This window comes from Mercenaria mercenaria, chromosome 16 (genome assembly GCF_021730395.1).
Source record: "Mercenaria mercenaria strain notata chromosome 16, MADL_Memer_1, whole genome shotgun sequence".
Classification (NCBI taxonomy): domain Eukaryota; kingdom Metazoa; phylum Mollusca; class Bivalvia; order Venerida; family Veneridae; genus Mercenaria; species Mercenaria mercenaria.
This window is the reverse complement of record NC_069376.1, coordinates 10730616-10754263: the sequence shown is the minus strand read 5'-3', so window position 1 is coordinate 10754263 and position 23648 is coordinate 10730616. Positions and strand designations below refer to the sequence as shown.

The window sequence follows — 23648 nt, the reverse complement described above, 5'->3', positions numbered from 1 at the left end:
TGTCTAGTCGTAATGCACTGTATGTCATAAACACCCTACTTTTAAATTTTAATTGGTAGTCTAATTTAACATTTTTATATTAATTATTTGAACATTTATTTTATATTAGTATTGATGCCTATTCACATAACATGCTGCCGAGCAAGGTAAGGGCTGCAACATATCTTATAATCATATAACCATCTCTCTAGAGGACCGGTACTAGACTCACAACTTTCTCACATAAAGATTCATGGTCGACCCGGGGCCCTTCTCAAACGTCAGTCAAATAGTGTTTGCTATACAAATTGTGTTCGTTATACAAACCTCGGTTACAAGGAATTAGTTCACTATACGGATATAAGGAACCTTGGTTATAAGGAACAATTTTTAGAGGTCCCATGCTGTTCCTTATTAGCGAGGTTTACTGTATAATATTTTATACACATGTTTACTGATGGAATGTCTGGCAGTCTGTCTAACTGAAGTGTAGATGATTTTCATTAAATTTGTGAAATAACTTTTTGAATATGCATCTTTAGATTTTGATGGATTTACAAAATGTTTCAAAAAATTCTACTTTTTTGTAGGTGTGAAGTTACAGAAAAGCAGAATAGCTACAGACCATGAAATTTAGAAAATGAAGAGATGCATGTCTCAGTTCAGCATGGTGTATATGGGAAACATTGTGGGTCACAGACCTCTGTTCAACATTGTGTATATGGGAAACATTGTGGGTCACAGACCTCTGTTCAACATTGTGTATATGGGAAACATTGTGGGTCACATACATGAAATGATTTGGTAAGTTTAACACACCATAAATTTGTATTTTAGAATTATTTTCCTGTAAATCCAACTGCACTTTTTAAGCCAGATTTTTTTTAACTTTACAGTTGAAGGGAGGTAACTTAATTTGAAAAAAAAACCACAAAATTTAAATGCCCTTAATTCTATTTTGGTAAATTACAGGTTTGTTTTCACAGAATTTTTTACAAAGACAGTTTAGAAACAAATCAAGGTTTTAGGTTTCTGTTCAGGTATAATGATATACTACACCAGCAGCCTGTTTAAAATATTTGATGGCCGAGATTTGATTCATACCAGATATTTTCTGTTCTGTTCTTCCTCTTTCTATCATTGGTCCCTTAACCCTTACAATAATGGACACAACTGATTCTGCCTTTGCGACCAGTGTAGATCATGATCAGCCTACGCCATCCTTGCAGTCTGATCAAGATCTGCTCTGTTCGCCATTCAGCCAGTATTTGTTTAGTAAACACCCCTTTTGACAGTTAATGGTACTGTCCAAATTGAAAGATTGACAAGTGCATGATAAAAATTTAGCAGGGTAAAAATAATTTAAGAGTATCCGTAAACATTTTTCCTTTCTGTTCAACAAATTTGCATTACATGCATTGATTTTGTAATTATTCAGATACGCAAAATAACAGGGGAAATTAATTTCAAGGAAAATCTAAAGTGACATAAATTTTGAACGGCAATTATTTTAGTATTGTTTTTTCTTGTTTAGTCTAAACCTTCTACTTACTGACATAAATTCTTTTTATTTGTTTGTTTTTAGCTCACCTGTCACAAAGTGACAAGGTGAGCTTTTGTGATCGTGCGGTGTCCGTCGTCCGTCTGTCCGTCCGTCCGTGCGTCCGTCCGTAAACTTTTGCTTGTGACCACTCTAGAGGTCACATTTTTCATGGGATCTTTATGAAAGTTGGTCAGAATGTTCATCTTGATGATATCTAGGTCAAGTTCGAAACTGGGTCACTTGCTATCAAAAACTAGGTCAGTAGGTCTAAAAATAGAAAAACCTTGTGACCTCTCTAGAGGCCATATATTTCACAAGGTCTTCATGAAAATTGGTCAGAATGTTCACCTTGATGATATCTAGGTCAAGTTCGAAACTGGGTCACGTGCTATCAAAAACTAGGTCAGTAGGTCTAAAAATAGAAAAACCTTGTGACCTCTCTAGAGGCCATATATTTCACAAGATCTTCATGAAAATAGGTCAGAATGTTCACCTTGATGATATCTAGGTCAAGTTCGAAACTGGGTCACGTGCCATCAAAACCTAGGTCAGTAGGTCAAATAATAGAAAAACCTTGTGACCTCTCTAAAGGCCATATTTTTCATGGGATCTGTATGAAAGTTGGTCTGAATGTTCATCTTGATGATATCTAGGTCAAGTTCGAAACTGGGTCACGTGCGGTCAAAAACTAGGTCAGTAGGGCTAAAAATAGAAAAACCTTGTGACCTCTCTAGAGGCCATATATTTCATGAGATCTTCATGAAAATTGGTCAGAATGTTCATCTTGATGATATCTAGGTCAAGTTCGAAAGTGGGTCACCTGCCATCAAAAACAAGGTCAGTAGGTCAAATAATAGAAAAACCTTGTGACCTCTCTAGAGGCCATATTTTTCATGGGATCTGTATGAAAGTTGGTCAGAATGTTCATCTTGATGATATCTAGGTCAAGTTCGAAAGTGGATCATGTGCCTTCAAAAACTAGGTCAGTAGGTCAAATAATAGAAAAACCTTGTGACCTCTCTAAAGGCCATATTTTTCATGGGATCTGTATGAAAATTGGTCTGAATGTTCATCTTGATGATATCTAGGTCAAGTTCGAAACAGGGTCATGTGCGGTCAAAAACTAGGTCAGTAGGTCTAAAAATAGAAAAACCTTGTGACCTCTCTAGAGGCCATACTTGTGAATGGATCTCCATAAAAATTGGTCAGAATGTTCACCTTGATGATATCTAGTTCAAGTTTGAAACTGGGTCATGTGCCTTAAAAAACTAGGTCAGTAGGTCAAATAATAAAAAAACCTTGTGACCTCTCTAGAGGCCATACTTTTCATGGGATCTGTATGAAAGTTGGTCTGAATGTTCATCTTGATGATATCTAGGTCAAGTTTGAAACTGGGTCAACTGCTGTCAAAAACTAGGTCAGTAGGTCTAAAATTATTAAAATCTTTTGACCTCTCTAGAGGCCATATTTTTCAATGGATCTTCATGAAAATTGATCTGAATATTCACCTTGATGATATCTAGGTCAGTTTCGAAACTGGGTCACGTGCGATCAAAAACTAGGCCAGTAGGTATAAAAATAGAAAAACCTTGTGACCTCTCTAGAGGCCATATTTTTCATGAGATCTTCATGAAAATTAGTGAGAATGTTCACCTTGATGATATCTATGTAAAGTTCAAAACAGGGTGACGTACCTTCGAAAACTAGATCAATAGGTCAAATAATAGAAAAACCTTGTGACCTCTCTAGAGACCATATTTTTCAATGGATCTTCATGAAAATTGGTCAGAATTTTTATCTTGATAATATCTAGGTCAAGTTCAAAACTGGGTCACATGAGCTCAAAAACTAGGTCTCTATGTCAAATAATAGAAAAAACGACGTCATACTCAAAACTGGGTCATGTGGGAAGAGGTGAGTGATTCAGGACCATCATGGTCCTCTTGTTGTTTTTTTTGGTTGGGTTTAACGTCGCACCGACACAAGTTTAGGTCATATGGAGACTTTCTAGCTTTGATGGTTGAGGAAGATCCCAAGTGCCCCTTCATGCATTATGTCATCACAAGCAGGCACCTGGGTAGAACCACCGACTTTCTGTAAGCCAGCTGGATGGCTTCCTGTCATGAAGAATTCAATGCCCCGAGTGAGGCTTGAACCCACATCGATGAGGGGCAAGTGATTTAAAGTCAGCAACCTTAACCACTCAGCCACGGAGGCCCTTGACATAGATTCACTTACGAATATCATTGCATGAAATTTCTTAAAAGGAAACTTTTTATAGTTTCAAGTTACAAGTTAGGAGTTTTAGATGATTATCATTAAATTGTAAAATTGCTTCTCATAATATATTTCTTTCTAAACACTCTGAAAAGTGTCTCTTCTTTTGTAGTGTGAAGTAACAGTAAAGCAGAATGGCTACAGACAATTAGTTCAGAACTGAAGAAGAGATGCAGGTCTTTGTTCTATAAATTATGGTGTATGAGGGAACCATGGTGGAAATTTGGATTTCATGGCAGTCAGAAATATCTAATAAGTAACCAGATAATTTTTGTTAAGAATAATTTACCACTTAAAAACTGCATTTAGAGTTACATAAGAGCTGAACAGATACCAATACTTTAAAACGCAGCAACAAATGTCCAATCTTCTATAAAACAGATTTTACAATTGAAGGGAGCTAACTTAATTAAAAAAATACATACTGAAATGCCCTTGCTTTCATAGAAATTTTCACTTACAGAATCTTATCAGGTTTCTAGTTTTGGATTGAGTACGACTACATTGGTATTTTAAGAATTGATGGATGCTTCCATAATTACAGTAAATGAAGCATTATATTTTCATACCAATTAACCACTACCATACCGTATATAATATTATTTCTACAGGTCTGTTGGACAGTGATGTGTGTACCAGTCTGTCAGACTATTATGTGTCTGTCCAGTTGAAAAATTCGCAGTGGATGCTTAGTTTCTCACATAATTTGGCAGAATTTTCACACAAGACAGATTGCAAAAGACTTTAGGTAAGGTTTAGTCGACTATACAATGTGTAGAGAGCTGTCCTACTCGACCCGGCATTGGCGTCCTGTGTATGCACTTAGGTTAAAGTTTTGATGCACTTTATCTTTATCTCTATAATTACTTGATGGATTTGTTTCAATCTTTAAATGATTATTGCTCATCACCACTCACATCACAAGGGTCATAACTCACACACCAATATTTCATGAATAATCCCCCTTTTACTTAGAAGGTTTTGATGCACTTTCACTCTATCTCAGATATTATCGAATAGATTTGATTCAAATTTAAAATAGTTATTCTACCTTATCACCCATATTATATTACACATGATCAATAACTCTGGTACCAATATTTCCTGAATTATGTCCCCTTTTACTTAGAATTTCAGGTTAGATTTTTGATGCACTTTCACTCTGTCTCAGGTATTACTAAACTTAAAATAGTTATTTAACATCATCACTTACATCATATGACACAAGGGCCATAACTCTTGCCACACTATTTCATGAATTATCCCCCTTTCTATTTAGAATTTCAGATTTAAAGTTTTGATGCTCTTTCACTCTGCCTTAGATATTACTGAATTGATTTGATTCAAACTGTATGTAGTTGTTCCACCTTATCACCCACATCATTTGACATAAAGTCCAGAACTCTGGTACCAATATTTCATGAATTATCCCCCCTACCTCCCTTTTACCTTACATTTTAGGTTAAAGTTTTGATGCAATTTCTTTATCTCTGTTACTTATATATGGATTTGATTCAAACTTAAAGTAGTTGTATCACCTTATGACCCACATCATATGACACAAGGTCCATGTTTCTGATACATATGGACCAATATTTCATGAAATATGCCCCCCTTTCACTTAGAATTTCTGGTTAATTTTGATGCATTTTCACTATATCTGAATTATTACTAAAAGGATTTGTTTCAAACTTGAAGTTGTTATTACAGTCATCTCCCACATAATATGACACAATGTGCAGAAATCACTCTTGCACCAATATTTCATGATTATCCCCCTTTTTGCCTAGAATTATATTTATGTAATGTTTTGATACACTTTATCTTTATCTCTCTGGTTGCTTAGTACTTTTGACACAGACTCGAGTTACTGTCCAATATCTTTATTCTTTTTTGAGTCATTAAACAGCTCCAGCTTCCTCAGATGCGGCCGTATCCAGTTTCACTATCCAGTTTCACTATCCAGCATCAAAATAGTCGAGGGCGCTATCTCCTGTGACAGCTCTAGTTCTTCTTTAGTTTAAAGTCTTTTTCAGTTCAACTGAGCACAAAGTGCTCATTGTGAGCTTTTAGGATCATTGGTGGTCTGTCATCCATATATCATCCAAAATTTCTCTATCTCCTCATAAACCACTCTGCCAATTTCAACCAAACTTCACAGGATTGTTTCTTTGAGGTCTTATTTCAAATTTCAAGACTATCATAGTAGAATTCTTGTTGCAATGGGAACTAAAAGGAGAAATGTTATAACATTCTTCACAGAAGACATTTTGAAATATGTACTATCCCAGAAATGGCTACCTGGGGTCATGGCTAGTTTACTCTCTTTGTCTTTAAGTAAACATAATTTTCTTCTCCTAAACTTCTAGCTCGATTTCAAAATAATTTGGTTGCAAAATTCCTTGTTTTGTTAAAGAATAAGCATGCCATAGATGGGGCAAGTTTTCCCTATATGGAAAATTGTAAAGCTGTGAAAAGTACTTGTTTGATTTGAAAATAATTTCACTGCAGTTTTCTATGGGTGATCCTGTATCAAATTCCTTCAAGCCTCATTAATTTGTTAGTTTTCTCTATGTGACTGTGTGAAGAACTTTAATTCAAAATATTCTCTTCTGAAACTGCTGACCAAAATTCAAAATGATGAGGACAACAATGACTTTATTTAAAGAGGAACTCAGTTGGGCATGCCCGGTCATCCCTGTGAGCCTCTATATTAACATGTATATAGTTACACAGTTGGGCATGCCCGGTCATCCCTGTGACCCTATATATTAACATGTATATAGTTACACAGTTGGGCATGCCCGGTCATCCCTGTGAGCCTCTATATTAACATGTATACGGTTACAAAGTGATTGAAAGAAATAAATACTAGACTCATAGGCCTGTTGTAGTTTGTTCCCTGCTGGAGAACCATCATTTTTAGCTCCACTATATGGAGAATAAAGGGATGCTTTTCTACTCAACCCGGCATCAGCGCGAGTTTTCTTGGTTAAAATTTTTCGGAAAACTTTTGTTTTTTCTTTGTTACTATTGCTTAAATCTTACTTGAACTTCACATTAACATTGTTCAGCATGCAAACAAGGTACGTGCAGAGGCTGTGCCCAGATAGGCACAAGATCACAGTTACTTGCCCTTGGTTGTCCACAATAAAGAAGTGGTAACATAGAAAATAGTTCCTCTGTTTGATGGTGAATACAAAAATGCATTGGTGAATTTTTGAGTGAAAGACCTGCAATAAATGGATAGCATAATTTAGTAGAGGAGATATAGAATAATAGGTACATGTACAATTTGACAGAATGTGAACATGGTGAATGTCAGAATATGCATAACATGACTCTTTGATAACGCCAGTTTGCCTGTTTGCGGACATCTAGAGAGTATTCTTCATACGATTTGGTTCAAAACGGTTGAAAAAAAGTGCCATTCAAACCCCATGTTTATTGTGGCTGGAATTTTTTCTCTTGAATTGTTGAGTTCAGGTATTTTGGGGGTTGGAATGCGTGCAAAAATGCATTAGTGTCCATTGCCTATATAGAATATATAGTAAAAATAACTTCGGTCTTAGGTCTGATATAATGGAAAAATTCAGAAAGTAAATTGTCAATATATTTGTTATTTTGTTATCTACATGGCTGTAATTTTGATGGTGAATGGCTGGTAGGCATAGAAATCTGGAAATTACTTGAATTAATTATTACAATTGCTCAAGTTGCTTCAGTTTGAGTAAAAACTATACATGCACTTGAAAAAAGTAAAAATCCTAATTTCAGTTTACATATTTCTGAAAATTTTCTAATTTTGCAGGTTTTCATGCATAAAATGCAAAAAAAGTTCTATGTTTGAAACCAGTTTGCAGAAAACAAAATGGTGTATTACAAATGCCGCCATGGATTTCTAGAAATTTGAACTGCGGCCGAGGAAATCTGACCTAGAGTTGGATATTATATATATATTTCTATTCTTGTTTACATTAAATTGCTCTTTTGGATACTTGAATTTACACAGTTCACACAGTCTGAATAGAGAAATATGTGTAATCATAATCAGTTTAAGGACTTAAAATTGAACAGATCAGACCTGAGGAAAACAGGCAGATTTTCACACACTAAATTTGAATATTGGTTTCCTGAAATGCTAAATTGAGCATATATCTTCATATTTGAGGTCCTGAATTGTATGTTTACTTATTCTGTTGGATTTCTTATTTTCAGTACCCAAAACTTGAAATGAGAGCGCTTGAACAATGTGAAGTTTGTCGCATAGATGGGATCGACCGCCTTTGTATTATAAGATTCTTTCACTGGTTGTAGGTGCAGATGGGAATATCCGGCCTCGAGGGTAACTGTTTAGGCGGTAACGAGGCTCCCTGCTGAGTTACCGCCTAGACAGTTACCCGAGAGCCGGATATTTCCATCTGCACCTATAACCAGTGATAGAATCTTTTTCTTGCATACCGATTTCAAGAAATAATAATAAAGATAAAATCAATCGAACGGCTTTCTTTTTAGAACTATTTCTTATGGCAGTGTATTTAAACAAAGCGCGGGAAACCAACGTCCGTAAACAGGAAAGACGTGATGACGTTTCAAAACAAACAACAATGTTTAGTTCCGGTTTTGTTTTATCAGTTGCAGCGTAACGTTATGAATTTTTGATAAAATAACGTGATTTGAAGCGAGAAATATACTATCAGGAACCAATAGGAACTGTCAAGGTATTGAATTTTTATTCCGTTTTTTAAATAAAATATAAATTACTACATAAATCCTCTACATATATGTAGTTCGTTATACGTCATTTACAGCACGAGAGTCATCTTACACCCCGGGGTGTAAGATGGATTTTTCCAGCACCGGTAAAAATACCGGAAATCCCCGTCTGGTATGCAAGAAATATAAGTCTACAACTTCTCAGATTTGACCGAAGACAATTGTTTGGTGTTGTGAATGGGTAAATAATTCCTTTATAAGTACTTTTAATAAAATTTAGGTACTTTTCCATGATATTGTAAAATTTAATAGACTTTGTTTAAATTGCAACAGCAATTGAAAAGTAGAAATTAGAATTTAGTGGAATAACATTATTTCAGCCAGTTTTGCCATAATGACTACATTCTGAAGCATGTGTGGTAGTGAGATTAAATTAGTAATCTGTTACTTTGAAATTGGACAGGATTTTGTTCATAATAATTGGTACAGTAAGCTCTCTTCTAAGTGAGAATTATTAGGTCAGACTGCAGCCAAAAATTCTCTCTTGGAATACAGCTTACTGTACCAAATTTTACCTGAAAACAGTTAACGTTGCTTCAGATCTGGACGTCAGTAAAGCAAACTGTTTGAACAGACATTGTGATTGATAGCTTTGTTATTCAAAGTGTTTGTTATGACACATTTTACATACGTAAGACTTGATTTTTAAGTTTAATATTACATTATGACAGTTTCAGTTTGGGGAAAGGAGATTGTGATGTAAATGTTCATAGAAAAGTTGCTTAGAGGGACACTTTTCTACATTTCACACTTTCCTTGCAGTCTGATTGTTTTGAAATTTATTTTGCACATACATGTACATGCAGTCATTTGAACTGAATAAGTATTCAATCTGAGACATTATGACTAGCTTGAGTCATAGTTCAGATGTTGTTCGGCCGCAGGCTTTCCAATCACACAGAAGATACTGGTTCGATCACAAGAAGGGTCACTTCAATTGATACTAGTCACCGGAAAAATTAGGAGAACCAGTTGTTGATATTTTATTTAAGGTATTTACAGAAATTTAGCCAGTTTGGAACATTCAGCAGGCAGTGATGTACATTAAAATCATTCTTTATATAGATCAGGGCTGTTTTTTGCCAGAAAACTCCGCTGTGATATGCAATTTAAGAATATGTTAAGTGTAACGACAGGGATTTCTATATTATCTCAAGTCTTTCATCACTTGTTTCACTTGGTCCAGTGCTGCTAACATTCACAGAAAGAACAAAACTGACAAGTAGGAAAGCAACTGTTTGAACATTCAATGTTTTAACACAGCATCACATCACACACATGGAAACAACATCTACAACGTACAATTCTGATATACATGTAACATTGAGATATGTTATCAGGTCCTGCCAGCAGAGATTTGTATCCTTTCAAATGCTCCCAACTTAACAGCTTATAAAATTTTATATACATTTATAATTGATGTAGACTTTCATTTACTAGAATTTCATTTGAATTTTAAATATTGTCTTAATATACTTTTTGCATTAAAAAACTGGCTTTTATGTACATCATGTGAGGAAATATTCTTCTTTTGTAGAGAAATATATGAAGTAGAGCTCTGCAGTTTTCCATAAACACATTAAGAAGTTCACATTTTTTGCACAGATTCGTGACTCACATATATGGCCTTGAAGGAATTGTTACAGCAAAAGTGTAAAAAGGATATGGTAAGTTCCTGCTAAAAGAATTATGTAAACAAATCAACATTTTAGGTTTGACTGTACTAAGTGTATGGTGAGCTATTATTGTCTCTCTGGCACCGGCTTCCACGTCTTCAGTTTGGTTGCTAAAAGTTTCTTGCACTTCTACTTCGTCTGTATTATTACTTAATAGCTTTATTCACTTAAAATAGTTATTCCTTATAACACTTGCATCATATGAAACTAAGATCATAAATTTTGTACCAGTCTCCTCAGTCGTGCCCTGAATTAAATAAATTTTTGAGTTGAAGTTTTGATATTTTTTTCACATGAATCATACTTTGAAGTGCCATGTGATTGATCCTGTTTTATGAATTATATGGATAACCAAACACCTAGCTTTTAAGACTAAGAAGAGGTAAAAAATAGTGATTCATGTTCAATCCATGACTGCCATTCATCAAGGAATTTTTAGCTCACCTGAGCCAAAGGCTCATGGTGAGCTATTGTGACTGCCCAGTGTCCGTCGTGTGTCCGTCAACATTTTCTAAAAAATCTTCTTCTTGAAAACCACTGGGCAGAGATACACCAAACTTCACAGGAATGATCCTTGGGTGGCCCCCGTTCAAAATTGTTCAAAGAATTGAATTCCATGCAGAACTCTGGTTGCCATGGCAACCGAAAGGAAAAACTTTAAAAATCTTCTTGTCCAAAACCACAGGGCCTAGGGCTTTGATATCTGGTGTGTAGCATCACCTAGTGGTCCTCTACCAAAATTGTTCCAATTTTCCTCCTAGGGTCAAATATGGCCCCTCCCCTGGGGTCCCAAGTTTTACATAGACTTAATGTGATAAAAAGTTTAAAAATCTTCTTGTCTGAAACCACAACACTTAACCTTTGATATTTGGTTTGTAGCATTGTCTTATGGTCCTCAACCAAAATTATTTAAATTGTACCCCTGGGGTGAAAAGAGGCACTGCCCTGGGGGTCACATGGTTTATATAGACTTATATAGGGAAAACTTTGAAAATCTTGTACTAAACCAAATGGCCTAGGGCTTTGATATTTAGTATGTAGTATCATCTAGTGGTCCTCTACCAAAATTGTTCAAATTATTCCTCTAGGGTCAAGTATGGCCCTGCCCCTGGGGTCCCAAGTTTTATATAGACTTAATGTGATAAAAAGTTTAAAAATCTTCTTGTCTGAAACCACAACACTTAACCTTTGATATTTGGTTTGTAGCATTGTCTTATGGTCCTCAACCAAAATTATTTAAATTGTACCCCTGGGGTGAAAAGAGGCACTGCCCTGGGGGTCCTAAGTTTTATATAGACTTATATAGGGAAAAACTTTAAAAATCTTCTTGTCTGAAACCATACGACCTATGCTTTTGATATTTGGCATGATGCATTTCCAGTAGTCCTCTACCAAAATTGTTCAAATTAAGCCCCTGGGGTTAAAAGAGGCCCCGCCCTGGGGTCACTTAGTATGTGAGCTATATAGGAAAAGATACTTAAAAAATCATTTGATCCTATTTCCAAGACTATTTGATTATAATTACCTGATGACACCAAGTAATATGATGTCACTTGACTGTGACCTTGACCTACTTTCTTGTTTATTAAGATACAGCCTTGAAATTTTGATGACATACACAGTTTTGCACACCATTCGTAAAACTGAATTTCATTGATCATGAATATGACCTACTGGCTTTCTTAATATTTTATCATCAGTTTGATCTTTGAAACATGTAGCTCATATTACTCAGGTGAGCGATCCAGGGTCAACATGACTCTCTTGTTAAATTAATTAGCATAAATGTTCACATTGCATGTTTCTTACACAGGCCATAACCCTGCCATCTATAAGAGATTTTCAAATTACCTGGCACAAATGTTCCCTTTAATAAGTTGGTGTGTTATGCTGAAGACCAACACCCCTAGCTCCAAGGTCAAGTTCACAGATAGAGGTCAAAGGGTAACTTGGTCCTTGTCTTGTCCAGTCCATAGCTCTGCCTTTTATCAAGGGATTTTAAAGTTACTTGGCACAAATTTTCCCTATCATAAATTGATATGTCATGTGAAAGATCCAGACCCCACGTTCCAAGGTCAAGGTCACAGATAGAGGTCAAAGGTTAACTCATTTTTTTTGTCCAGTCCATAGCTCTGCCATTTGTCCAGGGATTTCAAAGTTACTTGGCACAAATGTTCCCTATCATAATTTGATATTTCATGTGCAAGATCCTGACCCCATGTTCCAAGGTCAAGGTCACAGATAGAGGACAAAGGTTAACTCATTTTTTTTGTCCAGTCCATAGCTTTGCCATTTGTCCAGGGATTTCAAAGTTACTTGGCACAAATATTCCCTATCATAATTTGATATTTCATGTGCAAGATCCAGACCCCTAGCTCCAAGGTCAAGGTTACACATAGAGGTCAAAGGTTAACATGGTCTGCTTCTTGTCCTGTTCATAGCTCTACTGTGTATCAAAGGATTTTTAGCTCAACTATTCGAAGACTTGGTAGAGCTATCCTACTCACCACGGCATTGGCGTCGGCTCAACACCCTGGTTAAAGGCACTAGCGATAGTTTTGCCTGACTGGTCGATATTTACCCAAACACCGTGCCAATTTTGGTTGATTTCCTACTTTGTTTAATTGATATAATAATAATTATTATACAGTTATTGACTTATGTTCTATAATTGTTGTTATATTATATGCCCTTTTCAAATGCACTCATTTGAATGGCCCATATTTCATACATATAAGAAAAAGTGATATCACAAGAGTCATTATCACTTTTGCGGTCAATATCGCTTTTTTGCGGACCTGCACGTGCACCCCTTTCGACCAATCAAATGAGCGCATTTGAGAAGTGTATATAATATTACATTTATATACAGTGCTTGACTTTTATTTTAGTTTAGCTGACACAAAAAAGCAACCCAGAGCCGTTTTCAAATGATGGTTTTGTCCTAATTTTTAAATGTCAATGTTATGTGTGTATTTTCAGGTGGAATTGCAATTCCTGGTGTTGTTTTTGGTGTGTTGATGGGAGGTGTTCTATTAAAAAGGTTCCAGATGGGACCTAAAGGTAATAAGAAAATGTTGTTTTAGCTCTTGATAATATCAGTTATAATTGCATAATTCATTCTTGTATTTGTTTGCTTTATATCATAGAGTTTAAAATCACATCAGAACAGTTTAGGTCATATGGCTGTTTTCAATCTTTTGATGATGAAAGAAAATCCCAGATTGCCCTCACCCCCTCCTCCCCTCAAAGCCCCACCTCCACCCTGAAGCCCCTCCTCCCAATGAATTATTTCAAGCACAGGCACGTAACCAGGTAGAACAGAAACACTTATTCTTCCTTCTGTATGCAATATTGATAACTTTCCCACATTAAAGAATCATACACCACTTTATAGGTTTTGAACCCTCCGGTAAGTGATAAAAGGCGAGTGCACATTAGATTTGAAGTCAGTAAACTTAATCACCATGGCTTCTGTCCGATTAATTCCTGTTTGTTAGATATTAGTACACTAGGTCATGCTTGTTGCCAGCAGCCAAGCTTAGGTTACTTTAGAATGTAAGAAAACTTGTAAGAAATTTTCTTACAATTTCAGGACATTTTTGAGTTTGAACATAAAGGAAGCTAGGTCTGGTAAGATGGGCCAATTTTTAGCTCATCTGATTTTTTGAAAAAAATTAGTTACTGTCATCACTTGATCGGCATCGGCGTTGGCGTTGCCTGGTTAAGTTTTATGTTTAGGTCAGCTTTTCTCCTAAACTATCAAAGCTATTGCTTTAAAACTTGCAACACTTGTTCACCATCAATAGCTGACTCTGTACAGCAAAAAACATATCTCCATCCTGCTTTTTGCAAGAATTATGGCCCCTGTTGGACTTAGAAAATCATGGGTAGGACAATATTTCTGTTATACAGAGACAAAAAAATCAGATGAGCGTCTGCACACGCAAGGCGGTGCCGTTGTTTTTTTGATGACAGCACCTCCAGTAAAACAGATTAGAATAGCCTGTGAATATCCCCATGAACTTGTTACATTTAGCTGCATATGATGTCTATTAGTGAGTGGAGTAGTCACAGATAATTATTTAGCAAGATTTCTGGTATTTCAAATGTTATTGATTTGATGTAATAATTGACTTCTAATTGCGGAAAATCCCTTGTAACAAAATGACACAGGATGTCGTCTTCGATTAGCTATACATTTGTTACAATCAGCCATAATCTGTTTTAAACCTCATATGGAATAATTGCATTTTCTAAATAGTTTAGAAAATCATTTTAAGCTTTAATTTGAAAGTTAATGAAAATGCCTGGAGACTTCAGTATGTGTAAATGAACATTTAACCATTAGCCAGCTAAATTTCTAAAATGGACTGGTCCATCATTCAGTTTGGGCAATGCCATTTATTATTTGAAGGGGTGTTCACTGAAAATTTACTGACTGAATAGCGAGCAGTGCAGATCATGATCAGCCTGCACGGATGTATTAAATTGGCATGGTCCTCTGAGAAAAAAAAATATTGAAAACTCACACAGATACCTTTCCAGAAACAAATTTTAACGAGACATATCAGTCTTAAGTTTCTAGTTAATAGCTTCTGTCTCCTAGACATAAAGACATCTTATATTTTGTAACAGACACTTGCTCAAGGTCCCTGCAGTAATACAGTATCTTTAGAAGCGATAGTATTAACTGTAATTTAATTTAGGCATGCTGTTAACATTATTCCTCATTTTGCTGAATCAGCAACTTCTGTTGATATAATTGAGAAACAATATATCTCAAACAGTGGTTTTTCCTTTGAATAAAATTGCTGTATTAAGTTCATATTTGAAGAAGATATAATTGAGAAACAATATATTTCAAACAGTGGTTTTTCCTTTGAATAAAATTGCTGTATTAAGTTCATATTTGAAGAAGATGTAATTGAGAAACAATATATTTCAAACAGTGGTTTTTCCTTTGAATAAAATTGCTGTATTAAGTTCATATTTGAAGAAGATATAATTGAGAAACAATATATTTCAAACAGTGGTTTTTCCTTTGAATAAAATTGTTGTATTAAGTTCATATTTGAAGAAGATGTAATTGAGAAACAATATATCTCAAACAGTGGTTTTGCCTTTGAATAAAATTGCTGTATTAAGCTCATATTTGAAGGAGATGTAATTGAGAAACAATATATTTCAAACATTAACTGGGTTTTGTCTTTGAATAAAATCATTGTATTAAAAGTTCATATGCAAAGGAATTACATCACAAGGGTGCAGCCTGAGCACTATAAATATGTGCATCTGAATGACAAACTGATTTTATCTGAAAGAAAATCACTGTTTAATATATCTGAGCTGCACCATAAGAAATCCAACATAGTGCATTTGCGACACCAGCATGTATCCAGACTAGCCTGCGCAGGCTGGTCAGGATCTTTGCTGTTTGCTATCAGTTTGTCTAACTGCAGTAGGCTTTGAAAACGAACAGCATGAATTCTGACCAGACTGCATGGATGGGCAGGCTGGTCTGGATACATGCTGGTCACAAAACACATACCATTTCATTGCTGCCTGTAATCATGACAGGGGCTGATAAAAATCGGGATTAATCCGGAATTCCGGATTTTGGGGGCCGCCGAGGTCGTTTTTGAGATCGATGTAAATCCGTTGAGTTTTTTAAGGGGGGGCTAAGGGGCGAATCACCATAAGTACGAAAAGTAACGGTACGAAACAAAGTTTTCGGGCGGAAATCGCCGAATAATATCCGGAAAATAACGATATGTCATCCGCGAAGAAATTCTGCAATCTGATTAGTCCATAGGTAAGTCGGAAAATTACGATTGGACACGATTTGAAATGATGTAGTTGTGAGCCTAAGCGGCCAAACAAAGATGGCGTTTTGATAAAAAAAAAAAACAACGAATGGAAACAGAAATGAAAATAATACAGCACTGAAGATCAGCAACTTACGTTAACAGTATGTATTCAAGATACAGGCAATATTTTTGAATTTATCTCTTGTAATAACGAATTAAATAAATAGTAATCACAACAGACTATGAACATTTTCGTTGATCAAACCTACGAATGATCTAGATATTGGGGGCTTCCGGATTTTTTGTGTGTCGAGATTTGTTAAAATGTCAGGAGCAACAGTTACACGACGTCAGTTTTGTTCGAGTGTGCATCGAAAATATGACTTTGCAAAGTGGGTGGTGTAATGCCCATCATTTTAGTCGAAAATTTTGAGCAGGATCAGGAAGGAAACTGCTGATATGTTTTCCATATTTACAGTAGTGTACATATTTTGATGTATCATACTGAGATTAGATGACGAGTTACTGACTGGGAATTGATATTTGGAAAGGAAGACGATGCTTCAGTTTGGATGCTAGTGAACTGTCAGACATTACGTTAGGTACCTTGCAAATTGTAACTAGACCCACTGGCACCAGAGCACCAACCTGTGCTTTGAATTTTGACAAAATAAATTATAAACAAAGATAATCACAAAAGAAACTCAGAAACGTAGTCTTATACGATATGCCCCATTCGTACTTTCCCTATATTAACACTGATATATACGGCAATTTGACCACATTTTTGGTTGCAACATGAAGATATTTTATTTTTCTATCGAACTGCACATTTGTTGTAATCAGTTATCGTTGCATGTCGAAAATACGCATTTGAAAACAAGTGGTACCCTGAATCTAGTTCATTACCATGTGTAAATTTAGAGAAAGTATGAAGGGGGCATATGAATAAATCTTTGAGTTTGTTTTTGGGTTAAAACTTATTTTGACAACATTCAAAGCACAGCTTGGTGTTCTGGTGCTGTACAAGACCTCACCTCAAAGTCTATGTTTTAGTTTTCAATTAATAAATGTTACAAATTTTATTTTAGAAAATGGAGTTTGCAACGAACAAAGACAATGCTCGTGACATAGACAGCTCAGTACGGAACAAATGGCGCTGGGACTGGCTTGATAATGACCTCATGAAACAGTACCTTAGAAAGACAAAATCACCTCGCCAGGCATTCTGTACCATATGTAATAAGACTCTTCAGTACCAGTCTGGTGGGAAGAAGGACTTGAATAGGCACATGGAGTCTAACCCCCATCTCCAAGCCATGAAGGCTGTCAAATCAAACTACAGTTTGGAAGGTTGTACTTTTTAAATTGGTTCAGAATTTGAGAAAAGCATTTACTATGTAGAACAAGTAGAACAAATGACTTCCAGTGTTATTTTTTTTATGAGAAGAAGCTAAGTCTTAACATCACTTGAGCTGACAGATAAAAACATAGCTGCACCATAAACAAACTGCGGTTTCAAAATTAAATACATGTTTTGTTGATCCTAACTTTTCGCCGAAAAATTCAGATCATACGGCGACTTGCCAGCTTTGTTGTTGGAGGAAAACCCGCAGTGTCACTGTGCATTATTACATCACCAGCAGCTTCCCACACAAAACACCCCTTATGAGGTTTGAGCCCACATTGTTAAGAGGCAAGTTATTGAAGTCAGTGACCTTAGCCGCTCTAAAAAATGAAATACAGGTATTAATATACCTTGTTACTTTTTTCAGCTGACATTTGAACTATTTCAATTTTTTTCAGGTATGTTGTTTGGTTCCAAAGGCAGTCTAAGTGAAGAAACCCCAACAGTAGTGGTACGTCCAGTGGTTCCAGTTAATGATAGGAGAATGAACTCTGAAGCAATGATCCTTGGTTTCATGGCAGAACATGATCTTCCATATTCAATAGCCCCTCACCTAGTTAAGCTCACTCAGACTTTGGCTAAAGACCCGAAGCCGTTAACAGAGATTAAACTTGAACGATGCACTGCATCATACAAAATGAAACATGGTGTAGCGAAGCATTTTGAGGACGAACTTTGTAATGAACTACAGGACACAAAATTCTGTTTGAATTTGGATGAATCCACAAATGTGAGTAATGAGAAAATAGTAGCTGTGCTGGTTAGTTACTTTTCTGCTGAAAGAAATTAAGTTACTGTGAGACACCTTGAGTCCTTTAAAGTAATTAAAGCAGACGCAAACTCTATATTCATGAAAGTAGAGGAGATGTTTGAGAAATACAATCTTCCATGGAACAATTTGCTATCTGTATTGTTAGACTCTTGCAACACGATGAGGGGCAAAAAATCAGGTCTAGAGGCAAGGATTAGAGAAAAGGCTCCACACCTCCTGGATATTGACGGTGATAGTGTCCACCATGTGCACAATGCTGCTAAAGCTTTCACAACCCCTTTCAAATACTACTTGGAGTCACTGTTCAACTGCCTACATAGCGATTTTCATTGGAGTACTGATCTACGCAATGAATTGAAATTGATATGTGAAATACTGAACATCAAGTTCACAGTCCCAGAAAGATTTACATCACATCGCTTCCTCTCAGCCTACAACCTTGCTGTGGACACTGACAGGCTTCTGGATGCATACACAATCTTCTATACAGCATTCTTAAAAACAGGAGAACAGAAGAAGTTTCAGTACCTGTACGAGATCATCCTAGAAAAAAGAGGAGTATCTGAGACTAGCAAAGAAGAACTTTTGAAAATCAGAAAGAGACTCTCTAAGAAGAAAATGACAAAAGATGGTCAGGAAAGGAAAGAAAATGTTCTCTTGAAGTTATTTGATGAAAGGAAGAAAACTAGAATGCTATTAGGAGTCTACATTGCTTCTCTGCACAGCCTGAAAGAATATGCTACGTTATTCCAAAGTAAGGCTCCAATGGTGCATGTCCTGCATGATGAACAAGTTCGCCTTGTCCGAGAGTTCCTCTGCTTTTTTGTCAAACCAGAGTGCATCCCACAATCTGTAAAGAATCTGAAGCTTCTTGAATTTACGGAGGATACCCTACTTCCAAAGAGGGATATGTTTATTGGATCAAATGCCCAGAGGATAGTAATGAAGAGCAAAGCAAAAGACTACATGGTAACAGAGGTGCTCGAGTCCATAAGAACAGCATATGTAAAAAGCGGAAGTGTTCTTCTTAGAAAGATGCCAATTGACAACGAGTTCCTCCAGTGCTTGTCGGCCATTGATCCTGCAGCAAGAGGTCATAGTATGACATTGAAGTTGCTGAAACGCCTCCCATTCCACGTGTCACATGTGTTGAGTGAAAAGGAAGAGGAATGTTATATGAGGGAGATTCACAGGTACCAAGCTGACCCTACTCTACCAGTCCCTAAAGCTGAAACACGAGTAGACCATTGGTGGGCCTGTAGAAACGACTATCCAATGATGCGAAAACTAATGCTAGCACTACTGACATGCTTCCATGGTCCAATGGTGGAGGGGGTGTTTAATGTGATGGGTGATGTCATGGACACTAAATCAAGTAGTCTTGGTGTAGACTCATTAAATGCTATTCAGAATGTTAAATCTGCTCTTAAAGCAAAGGAACTTTCCTCAGTTGAATATTTTGGTAGGGAAGATACCCTTTATACACCAGTTGTACCAGGACTTACAGCATGTACGAGAACAGCTGGAAAGCAAAGGAATCTTGAATTAACCAAGAAACGGTGTGAAAAAGATCAGCAGTGTGAAAAACTGGGAATTTCAGACAAAAAAGTAGTAACTAAAAAGGCAGCACAGGAGCTGATGTCAGATAATATAAAAAGAGCACGCATTGTGTTTCAAGAAAAGAATGGTAATTAATGTTCCGAGACGCTTGTTAATACACATGGATATACAGTATGACAGTCAATGATGAATTTTTAAGAATATGGTTTGAAAAGTATTTTGAAGGTTGATGATGGCAATTTGATTACTAGTTCAAGTTGTTCATGTATTGATTGTATGTAATAGAAGATGCTATTACTTTAATATATCATTGTGTTGTTATGTACATGATATACCTGAAAATTTATTCTCAAAGATTTAAGCTGATGTGTAATACGATAGTTGTTTTTCAATTATTTTATGCATATGTTTCATCAGGCACTGCATTCATTTTCATTGCCAGATTTTAACCAAATTGCAGTTAACTGTAAAAATCACAGTTTATAAACATAATATATATATGTTTGAGTTAAGAAAATTCTAGTCCTAATTCAGTTGAAAAATGTTGTCAAGATAATGTATGATTACATCTAGTCATTATTTATTTCTCAATATGCATATTTTGTAATGCTGCAATGTTATTTGTTGTTGTCAGTTCCTTTTTTCTCAGCAGTATCATTCTGTTATGTTCTGTAAATGTTACTAGATCCTTTTTATCAATCCTGTAACTTTGGTCTAACATTCAGTTTGGGCAGTGCTGTAGCATTTATTTATCAGCCATGTTACACGTGTTGTGTAAATGTTATTTCTAGCAAAACCAGCAGTTTTAGTTTTGTTTATCAGATGTGTTTCAATGTTTTGTATAAATGTTACAGTATTTCTAGCAGTACTACCAATGATCTCACAAGCTGATTTTATTTGTCAGTCAGGATACTTTGTTTTGTACAAATGTTATTTTCTACAGAGCTGCCAATGATCTCACTAGTGCACCTTTTACTTAGTCTATTAGTCATGTTACTTTGTTTTGTACAAACGTTATTTTCTACAGAACTGCCAATGATCTCACTAGTGCACCTTTTACTTAGTCTATTAGTCATGTTACTTTGTTTTGTACAAATGTTATTTTCTACAGAACTGCCAGTGATCTCACTAGTGCACCTTTTACTTAGTCTATTAGTCATGTTACTTTGTTTTGTACAAATGTTATTTTCTACAGAACTGCCAATGATCTCACTAGTGCACCTTTTACTTGGTCTATTAGTCATGTTACTTTGTCTTGTACAAATGTTATTTTAGCAACACTACCAGTGATCTCATTAGTGCACCTTTTACTTAGTCTATTAGTCATGTTACTTTGTCTTGTACAAATGTTATTTTAGCAGCACTACCAGTGAACTCAGAAGTGCCATTATTTACTACTCATGTACATTTGTCTTGTAAAACATTATTTCTAGCAATTTAAATTTCTATTTCAGTAACAACAGTTCATGTCATTGCCATATTTAATAAATTTTACTCCTTAAATGATGCTACATGTATTAAATAAATGTCACTTTTAAACAGAAGAGTAAGTTTTGACTTGTTCATGTCTTTGCCATTATTAGTAAATTTTACTTGTTAAATGTTGCTACATGTATTCAAGAAATGTCACTTTTTAGACAGAAGAGTAAGTTTTAACTTTTTCCAATTGAGAATTTCCAAGTCATAAAATCATTGTAAATTTCTATATTCTTTTACACGTAAGTGTTACATTCAACTTACTTTGTTATTTTGGCTGAATGAAATAATTTATTCATTTCATTGGAATGGTCATGTTATATGACTTTTTCTTGTTACTTAAAAAGTATTTGATAAGATGGAATTAACATTTATGTGCATATAATACTCATTGCTGTTTATGCCATTTACTATGTACAATACTTACAAGGTCAAGGTATTTTACCTGTGATAACTGATAATTTTGTTACATGTAATAGTTTGTTAGCAAAATAAAGTTCAAAAAAATACCTTGTATTTATTTTCCCAAACCTCCTTAAAACATGTTTGAAAGGTATTGAAAATGCTAAAACTGCATTTTCTTCGGGGGGCTTTGCCCCCCTGAATCCCCTACAGGGGCACTGCCCCTTGACCCCGTTGGGGACCTGCGGCCCCCAAACCCCCGGCCAATTTTCAGGATTTTAAATTTTAGTCTGTTATCACCCCTGAGGTGGAATGAATTCCGAAAGCTTTACAACTTTCTTTACAAGGCTCTTTACATTATGTGTGCATGAGCTGACAGAATAATTTGCTAAATTATTATTTATTATTTTACAGGTGCTATCAAGTTGACACTTTATTGACTATTAACAGGACTGATGCTATCCAGTTGACAATCTTGTTGATTATTAACAGAAATGGTGCAATTTATCTAACAATCTTTTTGACTTTTTTACAGGTGCAATCCAGTTGACAATCTTGTTAGATCTTTTAGCACTCATTGGATGTGGATTTTTCTTTTTCCTGGGGTGCGAAAATCTCAAAATTGCTGGCGCCACATTCCCATACTTTAACAGGTAAGTAATTTTCAGTTTTTTAAGATCCAAGTGTGGCCTGAGCCAGGAATTCAATTCTCATCAAAAACTTAAACATAATACAATAAAAAGAAATGCTGTTGGGGTTCGAACCCACAGGTTGCGTGCTCGCAATGTATAATAATCTGGGGCAATCGCACTTACCAATACGCTGCGCAGCTCGGTTAATTTCTTACATTACATACCTATTTCTTACGTAAATCATCAGCCGAGATTATCCGAAAACCAGATCCACCTTAGTTAATGAACTCGCCCAAAGGTCATTTTTGAAGGTCAGAGTATATCTATAGATAATACAATTCTCTATTTCATTACGAGATAACTTGCGCATGAATTTAGTGATATAATTCTTAATTATTAAATGTGTCATTTGCACAGCTTACAAATTAGTTGCACAGCTACATCAGGAGTTAAACGTGTCGGAAATTATATACCTTCTGTACACGTTTCTACACTAGTTTACACGTCTGTCTGTTTTTACATAGTCAGAGTTTTTGTATCAACTTAATAGTGCTGCTCTCGGTAAATCTCGTCTAGGTCGACATCCGGTGTTTGTCGTTTCCATGGATACATCCAGTCTTGTAGCTGGTTCCCGAGATTCATCTGAGCGTCTCCCAGTGCCGTTCAACCTTTGGCCTCTGCGTAGTAGGGGATGAAAATTCCTGATACTGTAACGTTATAGTTACTCGTCTTTGTTGTCTGCATATAGTTGAGGCATTCTTGTTTTTCGATGTTTTCCGGTTTTGGTTTATGTATACACCGCAAGCTGGTTGTCTCCACGAACATCCGAGCACCCAAATCAGTCATAGAAAATTAAAACAGGAAGTGTAAAGGCCGTCAAGTTTCTGCGTGGAGTGCAAACAACAAACAAATAAAATCTTAAAGCCAGTGCGAGAACGCGATGAATGACGTCACCGTCACACCGGTTATCCATAAATTTTACGAAGTATGATAACACTAAATGTAAACTTCACTGTTTAGAGCGAATTTTCACTTTCTTTCGAGTGTTGAATATTTCTTCGTAAGTGGATAATAATATGTATAAAAGATAAATCCCCATGTTAGGCAGTGCCTTGATTCATATTAATTTCTCCCTCCAGATGTCGTTTGTTTATTTGTCCGTGCATTTGTTCCTATTGTTGTATTTATTTCTAGTGTTTTCATTTCCTATTTCTGTTGGTAGCATTCCGGCATTACTGAACATAACATATTTCTCCATCTTATCCATAAAGCGCCGCTGTTATAGTTTCTGAACTTTTGCTAGTATTTTAGTTTATACTAAGGATTTCTCTTCCAAT

The 23648-nt window shown here is 35.8% G+C and overlaps 2 protein-coding genes across 4 annotated transcripts in view; both read left to right on the top strand.

Moving 5' to 3' along the window:
* The window catches only part of LOC123540684 (NACHT, LRR and PYD domains-containing protein 3-like), a 244067-nt gene that overhangs the window by 209787 nt on the left and 10632 nt on the right, over window positions 1–23648 (top strand). The gene's annotated exons all lie outside the window — the stretch shown is intronic.
* LOC123549557 (uncharacterized) lies at window positions 15909–21779 on the top strand. The gene is made up of 2 exons (XM_045337733.2): window positions 15909–17414; window positions 17868–21779. The coding sequence occupies exon 2, from the start codon at window positions 18320–18322 to the stop codon at window positions 19934–19936; it is 1617 nt and encodes a 538-aa protein (XP_045193668.2). The 5' UTR covers window positions 15909–17414; window positions 17868–18319; the 3' UTR covers window positions 19937–21779.

Excerpts from the sequence above, each read along its gene's own strand:
- LOC123549557 (XM_045337733.2), top strand. The coding sequence starts at position 18,320 with ATGAAAGTAGAGGAGATGTTTGAGAAATACAATCTTCCATGGAACAAT.